General features: G+C 40.0%; 2 protein-coding genes across 5 annotated transcripts; both read right to left on the bottom strand.

The window, feature by feature from the left end:
* Nucleotides 1-469: 469 nt before the first annotated feature.
* Nucleotides 470-5919, bottom strand: LOC131109720 (ras-related protein Rab-8A-like). Its single transcript, XM_058061990.2, has 8 exons — nt 5741-5919; nt 5189-5249; nt 3203-3263; nt 3047-3124; nt 2887-2976; nt 2750-2815; nt 2634-2684; nt 470-1440 (listed from the first exon to the last, which is right to left on the bottom strand). The coding sequence occupies exons 1-8, from the start codon at nt 5862-5864 to the stop codon at nt 1351-1353; spliced, it is 621 nt and encodes a 206-aa protein (XP_057917973.1). The 5' UTR covers nt 5865-5919; the 3' UTR covers nt 470-1350.
* A 757-nt stretch (nt 5920-6676) lies between these two features.
* On the bottom strand, nt 6677-22960 carry LOC131109694 (tropomyosin alpha-3 chain-like). Of its 4 annotated transcripts, none has more exons than XM_058061948.2 (9): nt 22664-22957; nt 17501-17626; nt 10503-10636; nt 9517-9634; nt 9376-9446; nt 9197-9272; nt 7640-7702; nt 7492-7561; nt 6677-6989 (listed from the first exon to the last, which is right to left on the bottom strand). In XM_058061948.2, exons 1-9 carry the CDS (start codon nt 22775-22777, stop codon nt 6907-6909), a joined length of 855 nt encoding a protein of 284 aa, XP_057917931.2. In that variant the 5' UTR covers nt 22778-22957; the 3' UTR covers nt 6677-6906. The 4 variants fall into 4 exon arrangements, with proteins under 4 accessions (XP_057917931.2, XP_057917933.2, XP_057917932.1 ...); XM_058061949.2 differs by lacking the exon at nt 6677-6989 and adding an exon at nt 7121-7318 and having other exon boundaries at nt 22664-22960; XM_058061950.2 differs by lacking the exons at nt 17501-17626; nt 22664-22957 and adding an exon at nt 11887-12215.
* Nucleotides 22961-24603: the final 1643 nt, after the last annotated feature.

Genomic DNA, 24603 nt, shown 5'->3' with positions numbered 1-24603 from the left:
AAGTGTGAACGCAGCCGCAAACAGCTAAACATAATGACTGTGTGCAAAGCAATGGGAGTCCAAGTGATACAAAAGGTAAGGAAGTGGAAGTGTATCACTTCCTCCCACCACAAAATGTTAAGATTGCATTGAAATGTTTTTTTTTCTTTTATACAGAAAGTCCTGTTTTTGGCTCAACGATGAACATTGATAAAAAGCACACACAAAAAGGTCCGAGATTCACGATGCATAGCTCACTGGACCGCTCTGAGCTATTATGACAAAAAGACATGAGGTCACATGGTCCACATTGACTTTTAGGTGAGAAGACAAAAAAAGACTGCAAGCGGAGGACGCATAATTAGGTACACTTTGAAAGAGATGAAACGCAGTAGCTTTTGATGTTAATGGAAGCTTTAGCGGAGCTGCTGCGTCGGAGTGCATTGAAATGAGCTTCCTTAAAATATTGATCGAGCCAGATTGTGATTTATTTTTCTCCAAAAAAAAAAGAGAATTTCTACTGTACAAATAACGTCGTAGAAAAAAAAAGAGCTTCTTATAAATAGTAATGAGGCATAAATGCAAGGGGCGGGTTGTCAGTCAAATACTGGCGTCACCAGCACGTAAACCAAGACAAATAAAATGGAATGAAATGTATTGCATGTATGGCATGGACTTTATGCACAAAACAAGAGCTGCTGAGTTAAAGTGCAAGGAGAGTTGAAAATGTCAATGCCAGAAATGTCATTTAGCTCGATACCGATCCCCCGCACCCCTCAAAAAAACACAAGCCCGACTCCGCTCATATGTGAGCCTTTGTTTTGTTGCTTCACGAGTTCAATTGATGTTGATCGAGGAAGGCAAATGATTGTCGAACACAGAATGAATGGATGTGTATCCCGGATGTTCAAGCTTGTCGGTTTCTGGCAAAAACATATTTCTTTAAAAAAAAAAAAAAAAGGGGGGGGGGGGGTACAACGGGGAAGCGCTAGGAAAGATAATTGAAAGAATCACATTTGTATGATTCCCCTCCCAAAGTCGTCAGGAAGCAACCCTCCAATAATTGTGCTAGCACCTGCGATGCATGACGAGACAAGCAAGAAAACAAACATCAGTCCGAGCCTGCCTTTGTGCGGACGTGGATAGTCTGTGCTGTGATCCACAAAGAATCTCAGACAAATGAAACAGATGCACCACTGGAAGCTCTCAGAGGAGGAGAAGAAGAGGAGAAAGAGTTCTCCGGGAGGAAGGAAGTCCACGAGGGATGAGGAGCGAGAAGCGGAAAATGAGAGGAATTGCTCACGGCAAAGTAAGCGCGAGTCTATTTGGGCAGAGCGGGTTCCAAGAAAGGCCTCGAAAAAAAAAGGGTCCTCAGAGGAGGCTACAGTGAAAGAAGCTGGACTTTTTGCGGGGCTCTAAGATCTTCACTCCGTGACTGCTCCCCTGCGGTGTGTTCCCCTCCTGAGAGGCAAAGCAACACAACACGTAAGACATAGAAGGACTCAAACAATGCTAAACTTTAGCAAAGGCTTTGGCATCTGTCACCAAAGTACCTGAAAGGCTTTTTTCCCCAACCGCCGTGGAGCCAAACAAAATGATAAAATTGTCGTTGAAATTAGGACTGGCTCTTATTAAATTTTGACAGATTTTTAACAGAAGTATTACATGAAAATTCTAAGTACCCTTCATTGATATAATTAAGGTTATCGGATAATATTAATAATAATACTTAGGGATGTCTGATAATTATCGGCCCGATATCAGCATAAAAATGTGATATCGGTATCAGATTTTTTTTCCATATCATGAACATGAAAAACGATATTTTAAAAAAATGTTGTATACAACACATATGTGTTAATTCCACCACATGAGATATGACGTGTTACACATATCAGTATTGGCTGATATCAGTATCGGAAATTGAGAGTCGGACATTATCGGTTTCCAGCAAAAAATCCAATATCAAAACATCCCAATTAATAATAAAAAAAAAAACCTGAGTCCCATTCTACGTAAATAACAGTAGTAAATGTATTGGCTGATATCAGCATCGGAAATTGAGAGTCGGACATTATCGGTTTCCAGCAAAAAAATCCAGTATCAAAACATCCCAATTAATAATAAAAAGAAAAACCTGAGTCCCATTCCATGTAAATAACAGAGTAGTAAAATGTGTATTTAATTTAGCTGTTCCATTGCATAAAGGGCAGTGTCATAATTTGACCCAAAAAAAGAGATTAATGAGTAAACTAACACCAATTCATATTAGGTTGGCCCCACAAATACGATATTCCCTTAACAATTAGCGACGTTTGACAACCCTCCACACCCCCTCCTGCCACCCCAAACACGATTAAGCAAGTTATCAGAGAAAGTATATCTTGCTTGTGGACTGTGGCTGCCGCTAGTACACGGTACCTGGAAGTCTATTAACGCCCACATTTTGCATAACCACACCCACAAATGTAGTTTATTGAAACAGATGTTTGCCATCTCCTGGTGTAAGGTATTAACTACCATTGGTACCATATTTAACCATCAAATTCAGCCCTGTTGCAATATTCTGTCAATAATACACGTTTTTTATGCAACCCTTGCAAAAAGCTGATCTGCTGTATATAACATTACTACCCCATTCCAACAGTTCTTACCATTTTTGTGTCCATTTTGGATTTGATGTCCCTTGCAAGTGTCAAAAAGGCCTAAAAGGGGCAACAGCAAGATCAATATCATTCTCAGCATCTTGCATAACTATCATAAAACTTACAGTCTCCACGTTGATGTTGGCCTTGGCGCTCGTCTCCATGAACTTGATGCCGTACTCCAAAGCAAGCTACAACAACATTAAAAGGGGAATGTATTTTTGCCGAGTAAAACATCAAAACTGGCAGTATCACTTCTCACCTTCTCGCCTCGCTCTTTAGACACCTGTCGCTTGTCGTTGATGTCACATTTATTGCCAAGAACCATTCTCTCCACGTCAGACGAAGCATGCTGGGGTAGTCGGGAAGCTTTTGGTGTGACGTTCAAATATGAATTTCAAAAAGTAAATGAGAATGAATACCTCTTCTATGTTCCTTATCCAGTTCTTGATATTCTCAAAGGACTTCTCGTTGGTGATATCGTAAACAAGCATGATTCCCTAAAGATAAAGAACAATCCAAAATATCCTCAATGGAGCTCAGATACAAAAACGACATCAACACGTGATGATAGTCACCATTGCTCCTCTATAGTAGGCTGTCGTGATTGTTCGGAAGCGCTCCTGGCCGGCTGTATCCCTGGAAAAATAAGCAAAAAACCATGTGGGCACCATTAAGCTACATGAAGAAGGTTAAAAAAGATGTTAGTATCAACATAAATACATAAATGAGCTACGACAACATGAAACAAATCATTCTTGAATAGTACAGCAATGGAAGATAAGATGTACAGTGAAGAAAATAAGTATTTGAACACCCTGCTATTTTGCTATTTCTCCCACTTAGAAATCATGGAGGGGTCTGAAATTTTCATCGTAGGTGCATGTCCACTGTGAGAGAGATAAACTAAAAAGAAAAATCCAGAAATCACAATGCATGATTTTTTAACAATTTATTTGTGTGATACAGCTGCAAATAAGTATTTGAACACCTGTGTATCATCTAGAATTCTGACCCTGAAAGACCTGTTAGTCTGCCCATTAGAAGTCCACCTGCACTCCATGTATCATCCTGAATCAGATGCACCTGTTTGAGGTCGTTAGCTGCATAAAGACACCTGTCCACCCCATACAATCAGTAAGACTTTAACTTGTAACATGGCGAAGACCAAAGAGCTGTCCAAAGACACCAGAGACAAAATTGTACACCTCCACAAGGCTGGAAAGGGCTACGGAGCAATTACCAAGCAGCTTGGTGAAAAAAGGTCCACTGTTGGAGCTATCATTAGAAAATGGAAGAAGCTAAACATGACGGTCAATCTCAATCGGAGTGGAGCCCCATGCAAGATATCACCTCGTGGGGTCTCAATGATTCTAAGAAAGGTGAGGAATCAGCCCAGAACTACACGACAGGACTTGGTCAATGACCTGAAAAGAGCTGGGACCACCGTTTCCAAGGTTACTGTAGGTAATACACTAAGACGTCATGATGTGAAATCATGCATGGCACGAAAGGTTCCCCTGCTTAAACCAGCACATGTCAAGGCCCGTCTTAAGTTTGCATATGACCATTTGGATGATACAGAGGAGTCATGGGAGAAAGTTTTATGGTCAGATGAGACCAAAATAGAACTTTTTGGTCATAATTCCAATAAGCGTGTTTGGAGGAAGAAGAATGAAGAGTACAATCCGAAGAACACCATCCCTACTGTGAAGCATGGGGGTGGTAGCATCATGCTTTGGGGGTGTTTTTCTGCACATGGGACAGGACGAGTGCACTGCATTAAAGAGAGGATGACTGGGGCCGTGTATTGTGAGATTTTGGGGAACAACCTCCTTCCCTCTGTCAGAGCATTGAAGATGGGTCGTGGCTGGGTCTTCCAACACGACAACGACCCGAAGCACACAGCCAGGAAAACCAAGGAGTGGCTCCGTAAGAAGCATATCAAGGTTCTAGCATGGCCCAGCCAGTCTCCAGACCTGAACCCAATCGAAAATCTTTGGAGGGAGCTCAAACTCCGTGTTTCTCAGCGACAGCCCAGAAACCTGACTGATCTAGAGAAGATCTGTGTGGAGGAGTGGGCCAAGATCCCTCCTGCAGTGTGTGCAAACCTGGTGAAAAACTACAGGAAACGTTTGACCTCTGTAATAGCAAACAAAGGCTACTGTACCAAATATTAACATTCATTTTCTCAGGTGTTCAAATACTTATTTGCAGCTGTATCACACAAATAAATTGTTAAAAAATCATGCATTGTGATTTCTGGATTTTTCTTTTTAGTTTATCTCTCTCACAGTGGACATGCACCTACGATGAAAATTTCAGACCCCTCCATGATTTCTAAGTGGGAGAAATAGCAAAATAGCAGGGTGTTCAAATACTTATTTTCTTCACTGTATTTAGCATCAAACAATAAGTAAAGCATGAAGACAAGATGTTAGTATCAACATAAATACATAAATGAGCTACAACAACGTGAAACAACTCATTATTGAATAGTACAGCAATGGAAGATAAGGTATATTTAGCGTCAAACAATAAGTAAAGCATGAAGACAAACTCACCATATTTGCAATTTGATCTTCTTGCCATCCAGCTCTATTGTCCTGATCTTGAAATCAATGCCTGGATGGATGACCACACATCTTTTAAAGAATATCAAAGTTGATAAAAACTGAAGAATATATACGGTGTTGAGTCCAATGTTTGAAAAGGGATTAATTTTGTTTTATTATTTTTTCCCGGTGTAGAAAAAAAGTATTATAAATATTCGGGTTATCTCTTACAGTTGACGTTAGCGCTAAGAGCTAGCAGCTACCCACAATGCTAACCGCCAGGCATGGGTTATTACGTTGATGCTAACAGCTGATAGGCAGCGGCTAATAACAATGCTAACTGCTGGACGTATTGACTTTCCAGTGCACCTCTTTGTACTCAAACAACAACACCATCAAGCACAGCACATAATATCCACCAAATAATAGTTCCATTTACATAAATGTCCCAACATCCCTCAGTGTAGCCTAACAGCTCGCCAGCAATTAGACCAAACCCCCATAACTGGGCGTAGTGTACCCTGACGACAGACCGCCGGTTTAAATCAAGTCCAAACGTACCTATGGTGGATATGAACGTTGAGTTGAAGGCGTCCTCGGAAAACCTGAAGAGGACGCACGTCTTTCCGACCCCGGAGTCCCCGATTAACAGCAGTTTAAACAAATAGTCGTACGTCTTCGCCATAGTTGTTGATATGATACCGGAAGTGACACCCGGCGAAGAAGCGGTGATGACGGACACGGCCCAGCGCCACCCATTGGCCTGGAGGTCTGTAGCCATTTATGCCTCATTGGATGGAGCCTAATAATTTTAATTAAAAATTAAAAATATATACAAAAAAATTTAAAATAAAATAAAAAATGTCATATACATATGTAATATATGTATATATATAATATATATATATATTATTTAAAATTATATATTAAAAATAAAAATTTAATTAAAAATAAAATAAAAAATGTCATATATATTTAATTTATATATATATATTATTTTAATTAAAAATTAAATATATGACATTTTTTTATTTTATTTTTAATTTTTTGTATATATTTTTTTATTTTTAATTGAAAATATGTACAATGTCATATATATTTAATTTTTAATTAAAATTATATATATGACATTTTTTTTTTTTTTTGTATATATTTTTAATTATAATTATTAGGCTCCATCCAATGAGGCATAAATGGCTACAGACCTCCAGGTAATTAGGTAATATATATATATGAGATGTATTTTATTTTATTTTAAATTTTATATATTTTTTTTATATATATATGAGATTTTTTAAATTTTATTTTTTTGTATATATTTTTAATTAAAAATAAAAATATAATAAGTATATATATATATACATACACACGCACATATATACATACATATATATATACATAGTATGTACTGCCTATATAGTATATATATACACAACCAAATTAAAGGTTTATTACATCTCTAAATACAATTGAAAAGACCAGATAACACCAGCAGCATGACTGTCATTGTCTAGTTTTATTTGTGTTTGTCTCATGTCTACAACAAAATTTCCAGCACCAAAATTGAATATGATATGGACCCAAAACCATTATTACAAAACAGGGGAGAGGGACAAAGAACCATAAATATATAAAAAGGATTAAATGTGTTGTTGTTGGGCTAAAACAAGGCAAGAGACTGGAGGGATATATATATTTTTTTTTACACACAACTTCTTTTTGTGTGTTTACAAGCTATTGAGCTCTTGCAGTGTTTGGTCCAGGACTTGGTGCATTCCTAGGTTTTCCTCTTTTGCATGTGATAGATTATCTGCAATTAAAAAAAAAGAAAAAGAGAGGGCGTCAGTTATATGAAATGCAATCACAACGTAATAAAGGTGAATTTGATGGAAGTCTTACTAATTTATTGTAAAAGAAAGGGGGAGATCAGGAAAACAGCAAGACAGTAAAACAGAAGAATCTTTATTCAGCTTTGGGGGATGAGGGGGTGGAGGTGGGGGGGGGGGGTGTCCCAGCAGACAAGGTTACAAAAGCAAAAGGGAAAAGAGAGCAGCTTTTACAAGGTGTTCATATCATTGAGGGCATGGTCCAGCTCCTCGCTGATAGCCTTGTACTTCAGCTTCTGATTGTACAATTCATCTGCAGGTCAGAGTGCAGGGCGGAGCAGATAGGAGAAACGGGATGATGAGGAAAAGGTAGAGAAGTGCCGGAAGAGAAAGAAAAAGGAAAGAAAGACAGGTCAGATCAGGTCAGGGGAGAAAAGGCTGACAACAACCAGCATGATCAGGAAAGACGGGAGGAGGCGTACATACCTTCCAGGTCATCTATGGTCTTTTCCAGCTTGGCCACTGACCTTTCTGCAAATTCTGCACGGGTTTCCGCCTAGCAATAATAGTTTTCAAAATATGAGGACAAGGTGTGGCAAATAATTCTTTGTAGAAGACTGATGCATTCACTTACCTCTTTAAGTCTGTCATTCAGGACCTTGATTTCCTCCTCATACCTGTCTTCCTTCTCCGAGTACTACAGAGACAATAAAACACAGGTTTTTAAGCCAAAACTCACAATATTATGGGAATAAAATAGTAATATTATGAGGGGAAAGGTCAGAATTTTTTTTAGAAAAAAAGCAAAAAGATTATCAAAATTTGTTTGATTTGGGCTTTTTTGCCGAAAATCGATATTGTCCAACTCTTGATGTTTGATACCAATATATGCAACATAACATATCTCCTGTGGTGCAATGAACACATGTGTTGTATACAGCGTTTCATTCAAAAATATGGGTTTTCACAGTCAGGAAAAAAGTCCAATACCGATATTGCATTTTTATGCTGACATCGAGCCGATTATTATCGGACATCCCTAATTACCTGATATTGGTATCTGATTTTTCACCTGATTATGAAAACCGTTATTTTAAAAATGCTGTATACAACACATACAGGAGATGTCATTTTACACATACCGATATCGGCATGGGAAATTCAGAGTTGGACAATATCAGTTTTCAACAAAAAAGCCAAAATCAAACATCCCTACATATTACACAATTTTTTTTCATTTTTATTTTGAGTGTGTTTATTTCGAGCATGTAAGGTGGCATCAATAATCTAACCAATTACCTAAAAATGTCATCCAATACTTCTCTACAAGAGAGGATATATGGGGTAATAACTATAAAAGCAATCTTCACTCAATGTAAATGTAGTGCAAAAAAGGTCAGTAAGGATAATTCATAATGCCGCCTATGGAGAACATACAAACTCCTTATTTCTAAAATCACAAATACTTAAATTTCCTGATATAGTTAATCTTCAAACAGCTAAAATAATGCATAAGGCTAAAAATAACCAATTCGCTAAAAATGTCATCTAATACTTCTCTACAAGAGAGGAGAAATATGATCTCAGGGAAGAAGTACATTTGAAACACTTCTATGCTAGGACTACGTTAAAAAGCCATAGCATTTCAGTATGTGGAATCAAACTATGGAATGGATTGAGTAAGGACCTCAAACAATGCACAACGATGAGCCAATTCAAGAAACAATACAAGCAGTTGATGTTTGCTAAATACAAGGATGAAGAGTCTTGAACCAGTCATGATGTGCTATATATATCACTATATTGACACTTACTATGGTACCCATTATGTCATTGGATGCTCATATCACCTCCTACTTCGGTACGAGGTAAATTATTTAAAAAAAAAAACCTAAACTGTATTATGGAAAGCAGGAAGTGAACAAATGTAACAGTTACTGATTGTAAAAGTACCAGATGGAGGGGTAGGATTTAATAAGCTTTGCTTCTTCCTACTCCTTTTGGACATGTGGAACTATGAACTGATTATGGGATGCACGCAATTGTAATCTGATACATGTTCAAATGGAATTAAACCATTATCATTACCATAAGTGGTGGAAATGGAAAGCAAATGGAAACAAAAATAAATTCCTGTCTGCAGATTTGCACCAAAATGTAATGGAATCTTGCTACAGTTAGAAAAACCCGCCTTGTCAGACTGGGCCTCCAGAGACTTCAGGTTGTTGGTGACGTTCTTCAGCTCTTCTTCCAGGTCGCTACACTTCCTGTGGTGGGGAGACATAACTCATTGTGGTTAGCCTGGCACGTTAGCGCAGAAACGACACTTCAATGGATAAAGTTTGTATCAAAGATGTTAAATTATCTCACAGTTCTGCCACCTCCGCCCTCTCCTCTGCTCTCTCCAAGTCGCTCTCCAGGATCACCATCTTACGGGCCACCTGGAAAGGACACAAAATATTAGCGTTCAGTTCCCTCCTTAGTAAGGTTTCACGGGAGTCGTCATCGGACCTCCTCGTATTTTCGGTCGGACTCCTCGGCGATGTGTTTGGCTTCTTTGAGTTGCAGCTCCTGAATCTCCATCTTCTCCTCGTCTTTCATGGCTCGGTTCTCCACCACTTTCATGCCTCTGAAGGAGCGCAAAGACAAACATTGAAGGAATTCACAAAAGCAATTTCTTTGGAGGGCATTTATTTGCTTGATTTGTAAGAAAATGATCTACAAAACATATTTCAAAAGGAGTGGTAAGGGCAATAATAGAAATACAATAAATAAAAAATTGAAAAATAAAAAAAAATTTTTTTTTTTTAAGCATTGGCTAAATTCTAGATAAAGGTGATTGTCTGGCAGCTAGCCTGATTGTTTTACTGTAATGGGTTATTACTGCTGTTAGAAAGCTCATGTATATTTGACTGTTAAATAGCTAACTAGATAGAACTGTATCAGTGGACCTAATAGTGATCCCTGGGGGATACCCTTTCTATGAAAATTCTCTGGATGGATACGAAGGCATATGGATATGCCTATATGGATAGGCATATATCTTTTCTGCATCAATAAACTATCTACCCACGAAGTCTAGCTTATCAAGCTAAATGCTAACAGGAAGTGAGCTTCTGCAAGCACTCGATCATGTTGATTTTTCTACGATGAAAACTCTTTGGATAGACAGACAGATGGATTAACACATAATTCATGATCGATACACTTCTAATCAAGTGAAATTTAGCTAAGAAAGGTAAATGCTAGATGCTAACAGGAAGTGAGCTTCTGCAAGGACTTGATTATATTGGTCCCCGCCGCGAGGGTCACCTTTTTTTTTCCTGCGATGCAAACTCTCCGGATAAACACATAAGTCATGATCAAATCAAATTTAGCTAACAAAAGTAAATGCTAAAAAGAAGATGCTAACAGGAAGTGAGCTTTGGGACAATAGGGACTACGTTCACCCAAGCATTGATTAAATTTTTTTTTTTTTTTAAGGATCCATCCATCACCTTTCGCTTTCGTCGGCCATCTTCTCAGCCTCCTCCAGCTTCTGCAGGGCCGTGGCCAGCCTCTCCTGGGCCCGATCCAGCTCCTCCTCCACCAGCTGGATCCTGCGGTTCAAGGACGCCACATCGCCCTCCGCCTGCAGGGAGGGGCACACAGGCAGGGAGAGGGTCAGAGTTGGAGCAGGGAAGCGTGTCTGGAGAGGAAGGAGGTTTGCCAAGCGGACGGTTGTGCAGTTTTAGCACGTCAGCCCAGAATTCCCGCAGCTTGACCTACTGCCTCGCTCGGCCTGGCTGCGCCCAGATGGCCTACAAACACGGCGAGGCGCAGCCCCTGACACGTTCAAGCCGGTGACGTAACCTGAACAGGCACAGCTGGCCTCACTATAGTGTCTTCCTGCGAACAGCCCACCCTCGCCCCCCCCCCCCCCCCGGATGTGGGGATGGATGCATTGTTGGTGCCTGTTTCCTGTGGCGCTGATAACACGGCCTGATGGCTACTTCCTGTAGGCTGGGGGGGATCATCTGGATCTCTTTTTGGTGTGGAAACATGGACAATGAAATGGACGAATTATATATGGGAGTCATTGATTCATTCATTGAACGCATTACCACTACAACAAGAGGATTCTATGCACTGGAAACTCAAATATTGTATATAGTATTTGAATAACATACACATATATTATTACATATAATTTCATATATTATATATAAATTATAAAAAATATATATACATTTTTTATATTTTAAATATATTTTATACTATTTTTTAAATTAATATTAAAATATTTAATAATTAATATTTCAATTCAACAATTGTTGTTAAAAATATATAACATCCAAATATATAAAAAATTGTGATTTTAACTTAATCTTATAAATTTTAATAGATTTTTTATTCCCAAAGTTAAATTATATATTTTCTAGAATTTAAAAATACAATCTGAATAAGAGTTTAAAATAATATTTTCATAAAATTGTCAGCCGATATCAATAAATATTTCATCTATGTATTTTTGTATCGATGTCAAATCAATAATAAACTCCCGAGAGGGACCACGCTTGGGATTTTCTTCTTGGAAAAACTTTGGTGAAGTATGGTGGAAGTGGATTGCTGTGAGTTTTAAGTTACATAAGACACCCAAAGGGAGTCAGTGAACGTCCCATTGTTGGGTCTCATCATTTTGAAAGAGTTTTAAAGCACAAAAAAAGTCAAAATAACTTCATGAATTCATTGAGAGAAGTCTTCCTCTGCTAAAAGTTCGATTGGGAAAGAGGGGGGGGGTAAAAAAGAGGAATAATGCGTCATGGCGGAGTGTTGCCTTCAGGCCAACAGCGCAAAGAAAGACAAATAAGAATGAAATGGATGGAAGGATTTCAATCTCACTTTTTCTCGCAGCTCCCTCTCAGTGTCCAGCTCCCTTTGGACGGCCATGGCGCGCTCATCCGCCTCATCAACTTGCTGCTGGAGGGCTTGGATTTTCTTCTTCACCGCTTCCATTATTACAAGAAGAATAACCGCTTGTGTACGAGAAACCCCAAAAAACAAAAACAGCTGCTTGTGTGTTCTATTCTGTGTCCAAAGTGGCGTCGATTAGCGTCTAACTTTTGTTAGAAAACTTGAGGTTTTTTTCTCTTCCTCCTCCTTTTTCTTCTTCTTCTAGGGCAGGCAGGAAATAAGGGACGTGCAGTGGGGAGATGTTGCAATGAGAGGGGAGGTGCCGTGAGAGCTTTCAGGAAATTTATGGAGAATTCCTCCAATCCTGGGAAGAGCTAGGGTTCTGGTGACGTCACGCGCGCGAGAGGGAAGTGCTTTTGTGCCCGCGGCGAGCATGCGCACAAGCAAGGTGAGCAAAGTCCGCCCCCCTGGGCGTGTGCTAGTGTGTGTGTCATTTGGAGAGTGTGTACTTATAAGGCAAACGTCAAGTGCTGGCCTCAGGGTGCATTTTTGTGCTCTGATTAAATCCCGTCCGCCATGATGCATCATTGATAAAGATGGATTGTTTTGTACATTTTGTTATTAACAGTTATCTAATACATCATTCATTTAACAACATTATGAAAAAAGCCAAAATTTCACAATAGTGAAGTTGTAATTTGACATTATAAGGACAAAATAACATCTTTTAAAGGGGACCTATGATGCTTTTTGCTTTTTTCTGACCTATAAATGTAGTTAGAATGTTGTATTCTGGTGTTAAATTATGCCAACGGTTCAAATAATGAGGTTTGCACATTTGGAAGTGAGCCTTAAAAAGAAGTGGCTCACTGTGACATCACAGTAAGCCGACTTCCTTATATGGGCCTGGGTACCAGCCTTCCAAGCTGAGTGTGACCAATCACAGCAGAGTGGGCATGCCCCGAGGAGGGGCCGTGGGTGGAATAAATTCAAACAGCGTTTTGTAAATCCAATTAAAATGCAGCTGGAATAGGTACAGATGCTGGAAGATCTAGAAAGCTTTCTGTGCTGGTCATCGTGTATAGGAGGTCAAACCTTGGTTCTTTCCTAATAAAAAGTTTAAAAATTTTAATTTAACAAAAGTAAATCTTTATTGTGAGGAGAAATTTTATAATATGTTGAATTATTAGCGCAAAAATGTATTTCACAGAAATTGTTTAATTATGAGGAAAAATGTAAAAGGTACAAAATCTGAATGAAAAAAAAAACAAGAGAAAAGCTTTCTGTGCTGGTCATTGTGTGTAGGCGATCAAACCTTGGCTCTTTCCTAACAAAAAGTAGAACATTTTAATTTAACAAAAGAAAATGTTTATTGTGAAGAGAAATTTTGTAGCATGTTGAATTATTAGCGCAAACAAATATTGTTTAATTATGAGGAAAAATGGAAAAGATCTGAATCTGAATCATCTGAATGAAAAAAAATCAAGAGAAACTAATTATAAAGTAACAATATTATAAGAATAAAGTCATAAAAATAGTAACATGAAAAAAGTGGTAGCTTCATGAAAGTGAAGTTGCATCATGGTCGAAGAAATTCAAGAAAAATAATAAAAGTCAAATTATTACCAGTATAAAGTCATAATATTCTGTATAGAGCAAAATAATATGAGCTATAAACCTTGCAATGTTCTATGAAAAATGCTTACCTATTGAAAAGTCATATAATATCAATAATACGTGTGTGTAATTTGGCTGGTGTGTACTCAGTAAGGGAAATGTTAGGTGTTGGCTTCTGGCTGCATTTTTGTGCTCTGATTAAATGTCGTCCACGGGGGGGGGGGGGGGGGGGGTGCATTGTCTGCTATGATTTAGTGAATGATTCATTACCTTTGAAATGAGTCACATGATGTTACCGTGGCGGTAAGAAGGCTGAGGAATGCAAAAGTGAGAAATGGAAATGAACGTCTAGAAAATGTGGTGGCGTGGGTGCAGGTGGGGTCATGAGGGGGGGTCATAGTCCATGCCCAAGCGGGCTTGTTGAACCTCCACTGCTTGTGGAATGTAAATTGACGATGGTGACGTGCAGGGACAGTTCTAGCGATGGGCCATATGGGCAACATCTATTTCCTGATTCTAATGCCCCCTAGAGGTGGGATACCGGTGCCCCCCCCAACCTGATCTAAAGATGAACCCAACGTAAGTGGATGTAACCTCAGCCTTCAGGTTCATTATAGGGTAAAAACAAAGTGAAAGCCACCAGGCGTACGATTCAGAAAGAAGAGGAGAAAGGGGCCAAAGATAAGGTATGGCACTATAGCACCACATTATGTACACCACATTATGGGATGTATACGCTCAAATAAGCAAATATTACTTAATTGATTGAAGTTTGTTGGGGGGGTGTATGGATTTGTGCACTGCAAAAAAATATTTTCCCCTTCAATATGTATTTGCTTATTTTTTAAGTATGCTTTTGTGGCAAACTAACTATAATTATTTAAATATTTAAAATATTTAAATGTAAAAAAATAATCTGAATATTACAGCAGAAATTTGTAATAATAATAATGATATTAATAATAATAATAATAATTTATTATTATTTTATTAATTTATTTTCATAACATTACTAGTTTAAAGTGACAAATTACTACTACTACTAATATTATTATTATATAAATAAATAATATTAATAATTATTTTTAATTTAATAATAATAATAAAATAATAAAAATAAATAAATGATAATAATAATAATAATAACTATTATTATTATTATGGATAGCTAATTAATAATAAATACACAATAAAATAATAATAAGTATTATTATTAACAATAAATAATTATTAATATGTGATATTAATAATTATTTTAATTTAATAATAATAGTAATTATTATTATTATTATTGTTCAATCAACTAAAAATCAATATTATTTATATAATAATATTAATAGTAGTAGTAGTAATTTGTCATTTTAAACTAGTAATGTTATGAAAATAAAATGGCACCATATTGAGATAATAAAATTGTAGTTTCACATTTCAAAAGTTTTATTTTAAAATGTTATAAAGCCCAAATATTACAGACAAAATAAGGATTATGACAATTAAGTCATAATAGTAGGAGAATAAAATTGAAATTATGGAGGATTTGGATAGGATTAAAGTCATAAAAAATAAATACATTTGACAAGGCAAAAATGTAATATTGCACAAAAATGATGCAATATTTCAAGAATAAAGACCAAAAATATTGTGTGAAAAAGTTGTAAAATTACAAAAAAGTAATTATGCTGGTAACGTATGAAATATATGTAACATAAGAAATATGAATTCATTCTTATTACTATGTAATATGACGAGAATAAAATTGGTCAGGGTAATGTTATAACATGATGAACAATAAAGTGTTATGAGCATAAACATCCAATTGTGTTGTTTTTTCCAGAGAGACAGGAAATACGAGATGATATGTTAGTGGATGGGCTTTGTGGAATCATTTTAAGGGGAAACATGTGTCGGCTGACCTTTGACCCTGAGGGTCCTTCCTCCATGTATTGGAATTGGTACTGAAAGGTTTGCTACATGGACAATGTGTAAGCGGTGAACTGTCTGAAGTATACTGTACGTATGAACGATACACAAGACTATTCCATGTTGTGTGGAGTGTGGCTGCTCCACAAAAGCTTTGGTTTTGATTGGACGGCCGCAGTCAGTCAGGGCTTCTCTGTTTGCTTTAGTCGCATTCCTGGCATTCCTGCTCAACTACAGGCTGGCCCACTTTTGTCTGTGCTTGAGAAAAAGCTCCAGGAACACCATCCCCGTCCAAACACTTGCGTTTTCCTTTCTTTTTTAAATAAAGAAACTAAATGAATACATATGGACAAAATTCAAAGCCCAAAGTTATTTGTAATTTCTGTCGCTGGGATTGGAGTCGTCACGAAGTATGTCGACTGTCACGGAGAAGTGCAAAGGTACCGGAACAGTACCTTGACATTCCAGGGTTCCAGCTAACGATTGTTTTTAGATGTGAGCCATGTCTCGGATTATTTTTTTGCTTTGAAACGCCAGCTAAAATTTGGGGTACGGGCTGCTAGTTAGCAGCAGGCATAGCCAAGGACAGCTATGTATGTCAATGTGAGCATGACCGAAGACCAGAATGGGTGTAAATAGCATTAGGAGCGCTAGCGTAAATACATGATAGCTAACTTATTCATTTGTATTGGGTCAAACATCAACAAATGAGGGCGACACGGTGATCAAGTGGTTAGTGCACAGACCTCGCAGCTAGGAAACCAGGGTTCAATTCCACTCTCGGCCATCTCTGTGTGGAGGTTGCATGTTCTCCCCGTGCATGTGTGGGTTTTCTCCGGGTACTCCGGTTTCCTCCCACATTCCAAAAACATGCTAGGTTAATTGGCCACTCCAAATTGTCCATAGGTATGAATGTGAGTGTGAATGGTTGTTTGTCTATATGTGCCCTGTGATTGGCTGGCCACCAGTCCAGGGTGTACCCCGCCTTTCGCCCGAAGACAGCTGGGATAGGCTCCAGCACCCCCGCACCCCTCCTGCTTCGAAAGTGTCTTTAGTCAAATGTGAAGTCATCTTTTATCCAATAAAAACTGCTTACTGTTTATTATTGTTCTTTATTTCATTTCCGTATTATATTAAATATATACTATATATACTATTTAATATATCGTCATATTTAATAAAGCTTATGTATTTCATTCTTTCTCTACCTAAGTCAAATTTCTTAGAGTTAGATTCTAGAAGATTAATATTATTATGAATACTATGAATAAATCTTAGGATATTACTTAGAATGCTATTATTTATAGAAATGTCCGATGATTATTGGTACTGATAATTATCGGCATGATATCAGCATAAAAATGTGATATCGGTCAATATCGTAGTATCTGATTGTTTTCCAGATCACGAAAAACAATATTTAAAGAATGCTGTATCTCGACGGTCGAGTGGTTAGCACGCAGACCTCACAGCTAGGAGACCGGGGTTCAATTCCATCCTTGGGTTTTCTCCGGGTACTCCGGTTTCCTCCCACATTCCAAAAACATGCTAGGTTAATTAGCAATTAGCGACTCCAAATTGTCCATAGGTATGAATGTGAGTGTGAATGGTTGTTTGTCTATACTATGTGCCCTGTGATTGGCTGGCCACCAGTCCAGGGTGTACCCCGCCTCTCGCCTGAAGACAGCTGGGATAGGCTCCAGCACCCCCGCATATGTGTTCATTCCACCACAGGAAGTATGTCATGTTACACATATCGGTATCGGCTGATATCGGAATCGGAAGTTGAGAATTAAACAATATGGCCATATCGGTTTTCAGCAATAAAGCCAATATTGGCCATCCCTAATTATTTATTATCGATGGTTTCATGTCAACACTAGAAAAAGTCAAGCAGCTCTGTTTCAAATCACGATTGTGTGTTTTAGTGAAACACCATCTGTGGCGTTGACGTGCAACCGTGGTTATTGATACTTTGTCAGGGACAAACCACAACTGTGCCCCCCCCCTTTCCCAATCCACTGTGGAAAATGCGCCTCAGATGGCATCTTTGCCGCCAACTCACATCAGCGGCCTTCTTCTCCGACAGCTCCAGTTTCTCCTGAGCGTCCTTCAGGGCCTCCGAGTATTTATCCAGCTCATCTTCTGTTCCCTTCAGCTTCTTCTGCAGAGCCAGCAGGTCATCCTCCAGCTGAAAGATACAGTAGTTGCTTGTCACTCTGGAAATGATGCAACATTGTTACAGACCGCTTGCATCGGGGTGCCAGTGGTAGAGCAGTGACCGAGCACATCCAGCAGGTGGTACTGCACCTACCGGACTGAAGTGGCCCGTGGTCTTATTGACTGTATTTAGCTATGTACATACAGTAGAAGCCCTCGGTAGCCCCTTTCACAATGCCGGCATATTGCCGCCATTTTTGTTCGTGAAAACAACAGCAATGTTTTCTACTTTCTTCACACACACATCATAGGAATAACTAGATGCAGCATTTATCTGCTTGTGCCTTTTACAGTAGAACATAGCCCTTATATCAGCTTCACAACCCTGACTTGGTGTTGCAGTATACCCTTTCACACAGGCAAGATCCTGCCTCTGTTACCGCTGTAGCTGCTGTTATGCAATGTCAGGACTATTGCTGTTCTGCATAAAAAGCACAGACAGACACAGAATAGGGTGACCAAATTCACCTGGAAGTTTTACACCTTGTATCCTTTCACACAGAGATCAGAGGAAGTGACAGTAAATCTGCCTTGAATACAAGAAAATATCCCTGTCTCGCCTTTCTTACAGCATGTAAAAGCTGGCACTTTTTCATGATTTTTTTCATGTCGCTGTTCTGTATAAAAAGGCACAAGCGAAGTGGACTTGGCCTTATGAGGTCATATTGGAAGCCTCTTTTCACACAGAGATACTGCAAAATGTCGGCATCAGAATGAAGAATGAGGAAGCCTTTTACACAGAATCCAGGGAAACAAGATATTGCAACTGTGTGAACAAATTATTGTCATAGTAATTGAGTAATTAGCGATTGCAGTTGTTTTCAACCCAACACGGTGGATAGCCTTCGCACAGGTGCTGTCCCTCCTCTGTTACTACGTCTGAAGGTGGGTTGACCTCATACACCTGGGCAGGAAGTTTAACACCCGATATTCACTAGCTGATTTTTTTCCAATTGGAAAGCTTTCTGTGTTGGTTATTGTGTTTAGCTGCTCTATAGGAGTCCACAACTCAAGACAATAATAATAATAAGGTCCCCTTTAAGTTAACTGGTGACTAAACTGTCCATAGGTATGAATGTAGGTTTCCTGCAGTTGCCTGGCAACCAGGCCAAGGTTTACCCTGGTTCTCGTGTCAGTCAGTCTGGATAGGCTTCATTTATTTTATTTTTATGAAATACATAATGGGATGAGACTCAGTACCTCCAAATCAGAGGCCATGGTTCTCAGTCGGAAAAGGGTGGAGTGCTCCCTCCGGGTTGGGAATGAGGTCCTGCCCCAGGTGGAGGAGTTTAAGTATCTCGGGGTCTTGTTCACGAGTGAGGGAAAGTGGGAGCGTGAGGTCGACAGACGGATCGGTGCAGCCTCTGCATTAATGCGGTCGCTGTACCGGACCGTCGTGGTGAAAAGAGAGTTGAGCCAGAGGGCAAAGCTCTCAATTTACCGGTTGATCTATGTTCCCACCCTCACCTATGGTCATGAGCTTTGGGTCATGACCGAAAGAATGAGATGGCGGATACAGGCGGCTGAAATGAGTTTCCTCCGTAGGGTAGCTGGACTCACCCTAAGAGATAGGGTGAGGAGCTCAGCCATCCGGGAGGGGCTCAGAGTAGAGCCGCTTCTCCTTCACATCGAGAGGAGTCAGTTGAGGTGGCTCGGGCATCTAGTCCGGATGCCTCCCGGACGCCTCCCTGGTGAGGTGTTCCGGGCATGCCCAGCCGGGAAAAGGCCCCAGGGCAGACCTAGGACACGCTGGAGGGACTATGTCTCACAGCTGGCCTGGGAACGCCTTGGTGTCCTCCCGGTGGAGCTGGAGGAGGTGGCCGGGGACCGGGAAGTCTGGGCTTCCCTTCTAAGACTGCTGCCCCCGCAACCCGGACCCGGATAAGCGGAGGAAAATGGATGGATGGATGGAAATACATTTAAAATGGGGGCTGCACGGCGGTCGAGTGGTTAGCGCGCAGACCTCACAACTAGGAGACCCGAATTCAATCCCACATTCGAGCATCTCTGTGTGGAGTTTGCATGTTCTCCCCGTTCATGCGTGGGTTTTCTCCGGGTACTCTGGTTTCCTCCCACATTCCAAAAACTGGCGACTCCAAATTGTCCATAGGTATGAATGTGAGTGTGAATGGTTGTTTGATTGACTTTGATTTACAAAAAAAAAATAAGTACAATTTACTCAAAGTAGTTGAGGTTCAGTTTTATAATATAATTTATTTGACAATACTGAAAAATGATTAGTTCCGTCCACATAATCAAAATGCCAGGTTTACTGTTCTAATTCAGCGGACTGATATTTGCTAACCCTGGAATGATGCCCACAGGGGGACGGGGGGTTCAACGTTTCAGGACTTTGGCAGGATGGATGGAGATGACTGTGGCTGAACTGCAGCTGTGCTCCTTGAGGTTCAGCCCGGTTTGACAAGGATGTGGAGTCTTTTGTGTGTCTTCTGTGAGCCCGGGCCACATTTGGGAGCGCCAAAAATAGCAAAGAAAGCGCAAACAGACTCAAGCGCTCCGCTCCATCTTCTACTATTTCATGCTGACTCTTCCCAAAGTGGAAGACTTGTTTGAGGGGGCCAAATGTGGGTTCCCCAAGGGGATGGGGGTGGCAGTGGAAGGGGTTTCAAAATGATTTAAGGGGCGTACTCCCGGCTTTGTTTGGACACTTCTTTCATTCCGGGCGCACTGCTGCGATGACATCGCCTCCCTCTGTGCACTAATTGTCTTTTTTTAGAACACTCAAGTATATGTTTACATCTCAGGACTCCACTTTGCTCTTATCAAGTGGCAGTACAACACCAGAGAAATGTTTGCCCTTCAGATATCGAGACGGATGACCTGAGAACACCAAATTCACTTTAACTTGATGGTCCTGGCAGGATGGATTCGGGGAAAAGTAGTCTAGATCAGGGGTCGGCAACCTTTACTATGAAAAGAGCCATTTTACCCAATGCCCACTGAAGAAAAATAGCCTGGAGCCGCAAAACATATAGTATGTTTAAAACAACATTGGAGGGAATTTGGGGGTATCAAAGTAGTTCAGATAAGAAAAGACGAGTTGGAGTACTCTTGCTAGTTTTAGAGATAAACTTACATAAATGTATGTGTAAACTACTGTAAACGTAAAAACAAGTTCCCATGCCGCTGTTTTTAAATTATCTCGAATTTATTTTTTAGATTTGTAGGTAAGTATTACTTGTTTTTCTTCATGTACTGAACTGGATAGCAGTCAGAACTCACTCAGGATGCATTCATGGTCTCAGACAAAGTTGGATTTTTTAAAACTCATTACAAAAGACGTGCATTTTCCCCACTCGGGTGTTAAAAATATTCAAGCATCGCAAAGGGAGCCACAATAAAGAGGCTGAAGAGCCACATGCGGCTCTGGAGCCGCAGGTTGCTGACCCCTGGTCTAGATGAACACCGCTAGCTGGCCGGCTTATTTTATTTTATTTATTTTTTTACATTATCCAACTTTATTTAGCTTTTTTAGCATTTTTTTACATGTTTTTACATTTTTTTTTACTTTTTTACTTTTTTTACATTTTTTTAAAACATAAAAAAAAATACACTTTTTTACATTTTTTACACTTTTTTTTACTTTTTTTTTTTTTACATTTTTTTACATTATGGGCCTATCCATCCTATTATTCCTGCAGTGTATGTATGTTCCATCACTGCATATACAGTATGCTATATGACTGCATATACGGTATGTTATATGACTGCATATATGGTATGTTATATGACTGCATATACGGTATGTTATATGACTGCATATATGGTATGTTATATGCCATACCCCCACTGCGGCGTTTAAATGGCATTTGTGGGGCCCCCTATGGTTTGTAGTCAAAATGCTTTGTAAGTCATGCCAGCATAGGTATAACACAGATATCCTCATTAGACAAATTATAAGAAAATATAAAATTATACATAATATATGAATTCCTAAGTCGCTCGATGACGGCCATGTTTTTTCAACCAACCTTGCTCGAAATGTACACTCATGCATTAGTCGGTCTTGTAAAGGTGCACACCAAATTTGGTGATGATTTGACTAAACTTAAGTTACACCAATCCAGGGTGGATGTTGCCTCTCACCTAAAAGGCAGCTGGGATAGGCTCCAGCATACATACAGCAGCGACACTGGTGAGGATAAAGCGGCGTTCAAGTTCCAGTGGGTGTTTTTTATTAACCCGCCAGAAAAATAATAACAGAAGAACACATTCGGGGTGCATGTTTTGACACATTTTTACCCGTTTTGTGTGCAATGACTTAGGAGTGGAAGAAAAAGAACAGGGGCGCCACCAGGGCGGGTCACCACTTGGCACCACATCTGTCGGATCTCACAGAATTTTTTCCCAAATTGTCCGAGGCTTGGCTTGAACCGGGCCCCTCAGCTGTACCGTTACACCAGCAGGGGCTAACATGGTGGCAGCGACCGCCCATAAGCTACTCCTCCCTTTTTCCTGTCTCCCGCCTCAGCCTGCCACCTTGGCGCATTTGCCGAGAATGCGCCCCCCCCCTGTACAATGTGAACCCCCTTCATGGATTGTGAGGTTTTAGAAAAACAACTTACAGTACTTCAGATATTCAATGTTTCAGCTTTTTCTGGCATTTGGTATGGTCAGCATCCTTGCTAATGAAAAGTGATGGGCAGCAAGTGGACCCGAGCCTCAGGTTTGAAGGTTTGACTTCAGCTGCTGTCTTCTCTTTTGTAGCTTTAGGACTCTCTTAACATCTCCAGACTTGACCTATCATCATGTATCACAATCCTTCTGTACCCCCCTCCCCCCGGTCGGCATCCTCGCTAATGTTCATCTTATTGAAAAGTGGTGGGCTGCAAGTGGACCCGAGTCTCAGGTTTGAAGGTTTGACCTAGCTTTAAGACTCTCTTAACATCTCCAGACTTGACCCATCATTATGTATCACAATCCTTCTGCACGGTATCTTGAAGCTGTATCGGTTAAAAAAACGCCCTTATTGTACATCTCAACCCACCTGCTTGCATTTTTCCTCCGACGCCTTCTTGTCCGCCTCGGCCTGCTCCGCCCTGTCGAGGGCGTTCTCCTTATCCAGCTTGAGCATCTGCATCTTCTTCTTGATGGCCTCCATGGTGGCTTGTCTGAGAGTTTCACGAGTTGCGAGGAAACGAACGGGTTGCAGATGTGGCAAAACGGAGAAGGAGAGGGTGGACGAGGAGCTAAAGAGGAAGGAGGAGAGACAGGAGGAGGAGGAAGAGGAGGATGCAAAGTGAAGGTTCTGCCGCAGCACCGTGTGATTTCAAGGGGGCTTTGGAGACAAACCTTAGTCCCCAGTAAACGACCCCTACAATCACCCCTCCCCTACTTTAGAGCAACCCCCCTCCGCCCCCTTCGCTCCCTAATATAAACTTCACCTCTCAAATACTCCTGGACGTGGTGGAGATGTTTGGGCAGGATGCAGAGCATCTCCTTATTTAGGAGTAGCACTGAATGCTCATTTACCCCCCCCCCCCCCCCAACTCCCTCCACCTTTTTTGTGTTGCATATCTCAGTGAGTGTGTTCTGGCGAAGGAATGCTGATGTTAATCCCAGAACAGGATGGAATTCTAGCAGGGATGGATGGAAAAATGATCCTCACCAAAGAGAATGTGATGAAAAAAAGCCACAGTAGCTTTGGTGAGAGGAGCAGCACGGACATCAAACAACGGCATGGAAGCTAATTGCTACTGTCTTTGACTTTATTTAGCTGCGTTTCCTGGAATTGTACAAAGGACTGTTAACTGTGTAGGATTTTTTTATAGTAGTATGGTAGGATGCTGGGACGATTGTCATGCAAGGCGTCACCACCTATTGCTTCTTAGTACGCTTGCACAACAGTGAAGAACACCAACAATGACCAATCCCTTTTACCAGCATGCAGGAAATCAGTGTGTGTGTGTGTGTGTAATATCAGTAGTAATGCGGACATGCGTGTCCTCGCGTTCAGCCTCAGCTGCCCACTCTAAAAATAAAGATGACAAGAAAGGTGGCCAATGCCCTTATAAGCAACAACTGTATATAAACCTGCATTTACAGGGCATAGATTTCAGCACTTTGCTTTTTCTTTAGCTTTATGAGAAAGGTGATGCTTATTTCAAAAGAAGGAGTGGTCCCAACACAGGGAAGAACCAGAGCGAGCTGACTCAAAGCAGGAAGTGGTTCAAATTTTTTTAACGTTTGTACAAAATGTTAGCCAATGATTTGGAAATAGAAGTTAGCTTTTTTTTTATTTTTTTACCAAAATGTTAAAATATGAGATGCATAAAGCGCTTCTGCAATGCAGCGCTGTCGTTATTTGTCATGAAAGTGGATGTTTTGTTTCAGTTTTTTTACTAATAAACATTGCTTATCTTCTTTTTACACTTTAAAAATGTTTGAAAACGACGGGTGTAAAGAGCAAAGGTCATTTGTAATTTGTCATGAACCAACAAACAGCACAAAAATGACATCCATCTTTGTTATTTGCCATGAAAATGAATGTTTTGTTTTGATGTCTTACTACTAAAACTTCTTTTTATACTTTAATGGCACCTCAAAGTGTTTAAAATGGGCCTACTATGCTCATTTTCAGCCCTTTGTATTGAGTTGTGGACTCCTATAGAGCAGCTACACACAATAACCAGCACACAAAGCTGTCGAGATCTTCCAGAATCGGCACCTATTCAGCTGTATTTCTTTGGATTTCATGCTTCCCGTGAAAACGGTGTGTTTTATTGTATTCCACCCAAGGCCCGCCTCCAGACACGCCTAATTGGTCACAATCCCCCATTGCTTATTTATAGGAGTTGATAATAAATGTTGATGTATCATTTTAAAATGTCAGCTTTTAACATACATGTATTGGATCCTGAATCCGATCCGGAAGTAGAGACTGGACAGTTCTGTCCAATGAAACTGAATGCACACAAAGCTGTCGAG

The sequence above is a fragment of the Doryrhamphus excisus genome, linkage group LG2 (assembly GCF_037039965.1).
Source record: "Doryrhamphus excisus strain RoL-2023G ecotype Guam linkage group LG2, RoL_Dexc_Guam_v1.1, whole genome shotgun sequence".
In the NCBI taxonomy this organism is placed as follows: Eukaryota; Metazoa; Chordata; class Actinopteri; order Syngnathiformes; family Syngnathidae; genus Doryrhamphus; species Doryrhamphus excisus.
The sequence above is the reverse complement of the archived record's forward strand: the minus strand, read 5'-3'. Positions and strand labels throughout refer to the sequence as shown.

Bases quoted from the DNA above. Each gene is read 5' to 3' on its own strand.
- LOC131109720 (XM_058061990.2), bottom strand. From the start codon at position 5,864: ATGGCGAAGACGTACGACTATTTGTTTAAACTGCTGTTAATCGGGGAC. The intron at 2,977-3,046 runs GTATTCATTCTC...CGACTACCCCAG, and splicing joins GGATAAGGAACATAGAAGAG to CATGCTTCGTCTGACGTGGA. The intron at 1,441-2,633 runs GTAAGAACTGTT...TTTGCCTCTCAG, and splicing joins CCAAAATGGACACAAAAATG to GAGGGGAACACACCGCAGGG.
- LOC131109694 (XM_058061949.2), bottom strand. From the start codon at position 22,777: ATGGAGGCCATCAAGAAGAAGATGCAGATGCTCAAGCTGGATAAGGAG. The intron at 9,635-10,502 runs GTGATGGATGGA...GCGCTCCTTCAG, and splicing joins ATGGCCGACGAAAGCGAAAG to AGGCATGAAAGTGGTGGAGA. The intron at 9,447-9,516 runs GTCCGATGACGA...TGTCCTTTCCAG, and splicing joins CCGACCGAAAATACGAGGAG to GTGGCCCGTAAGATGGTGAT.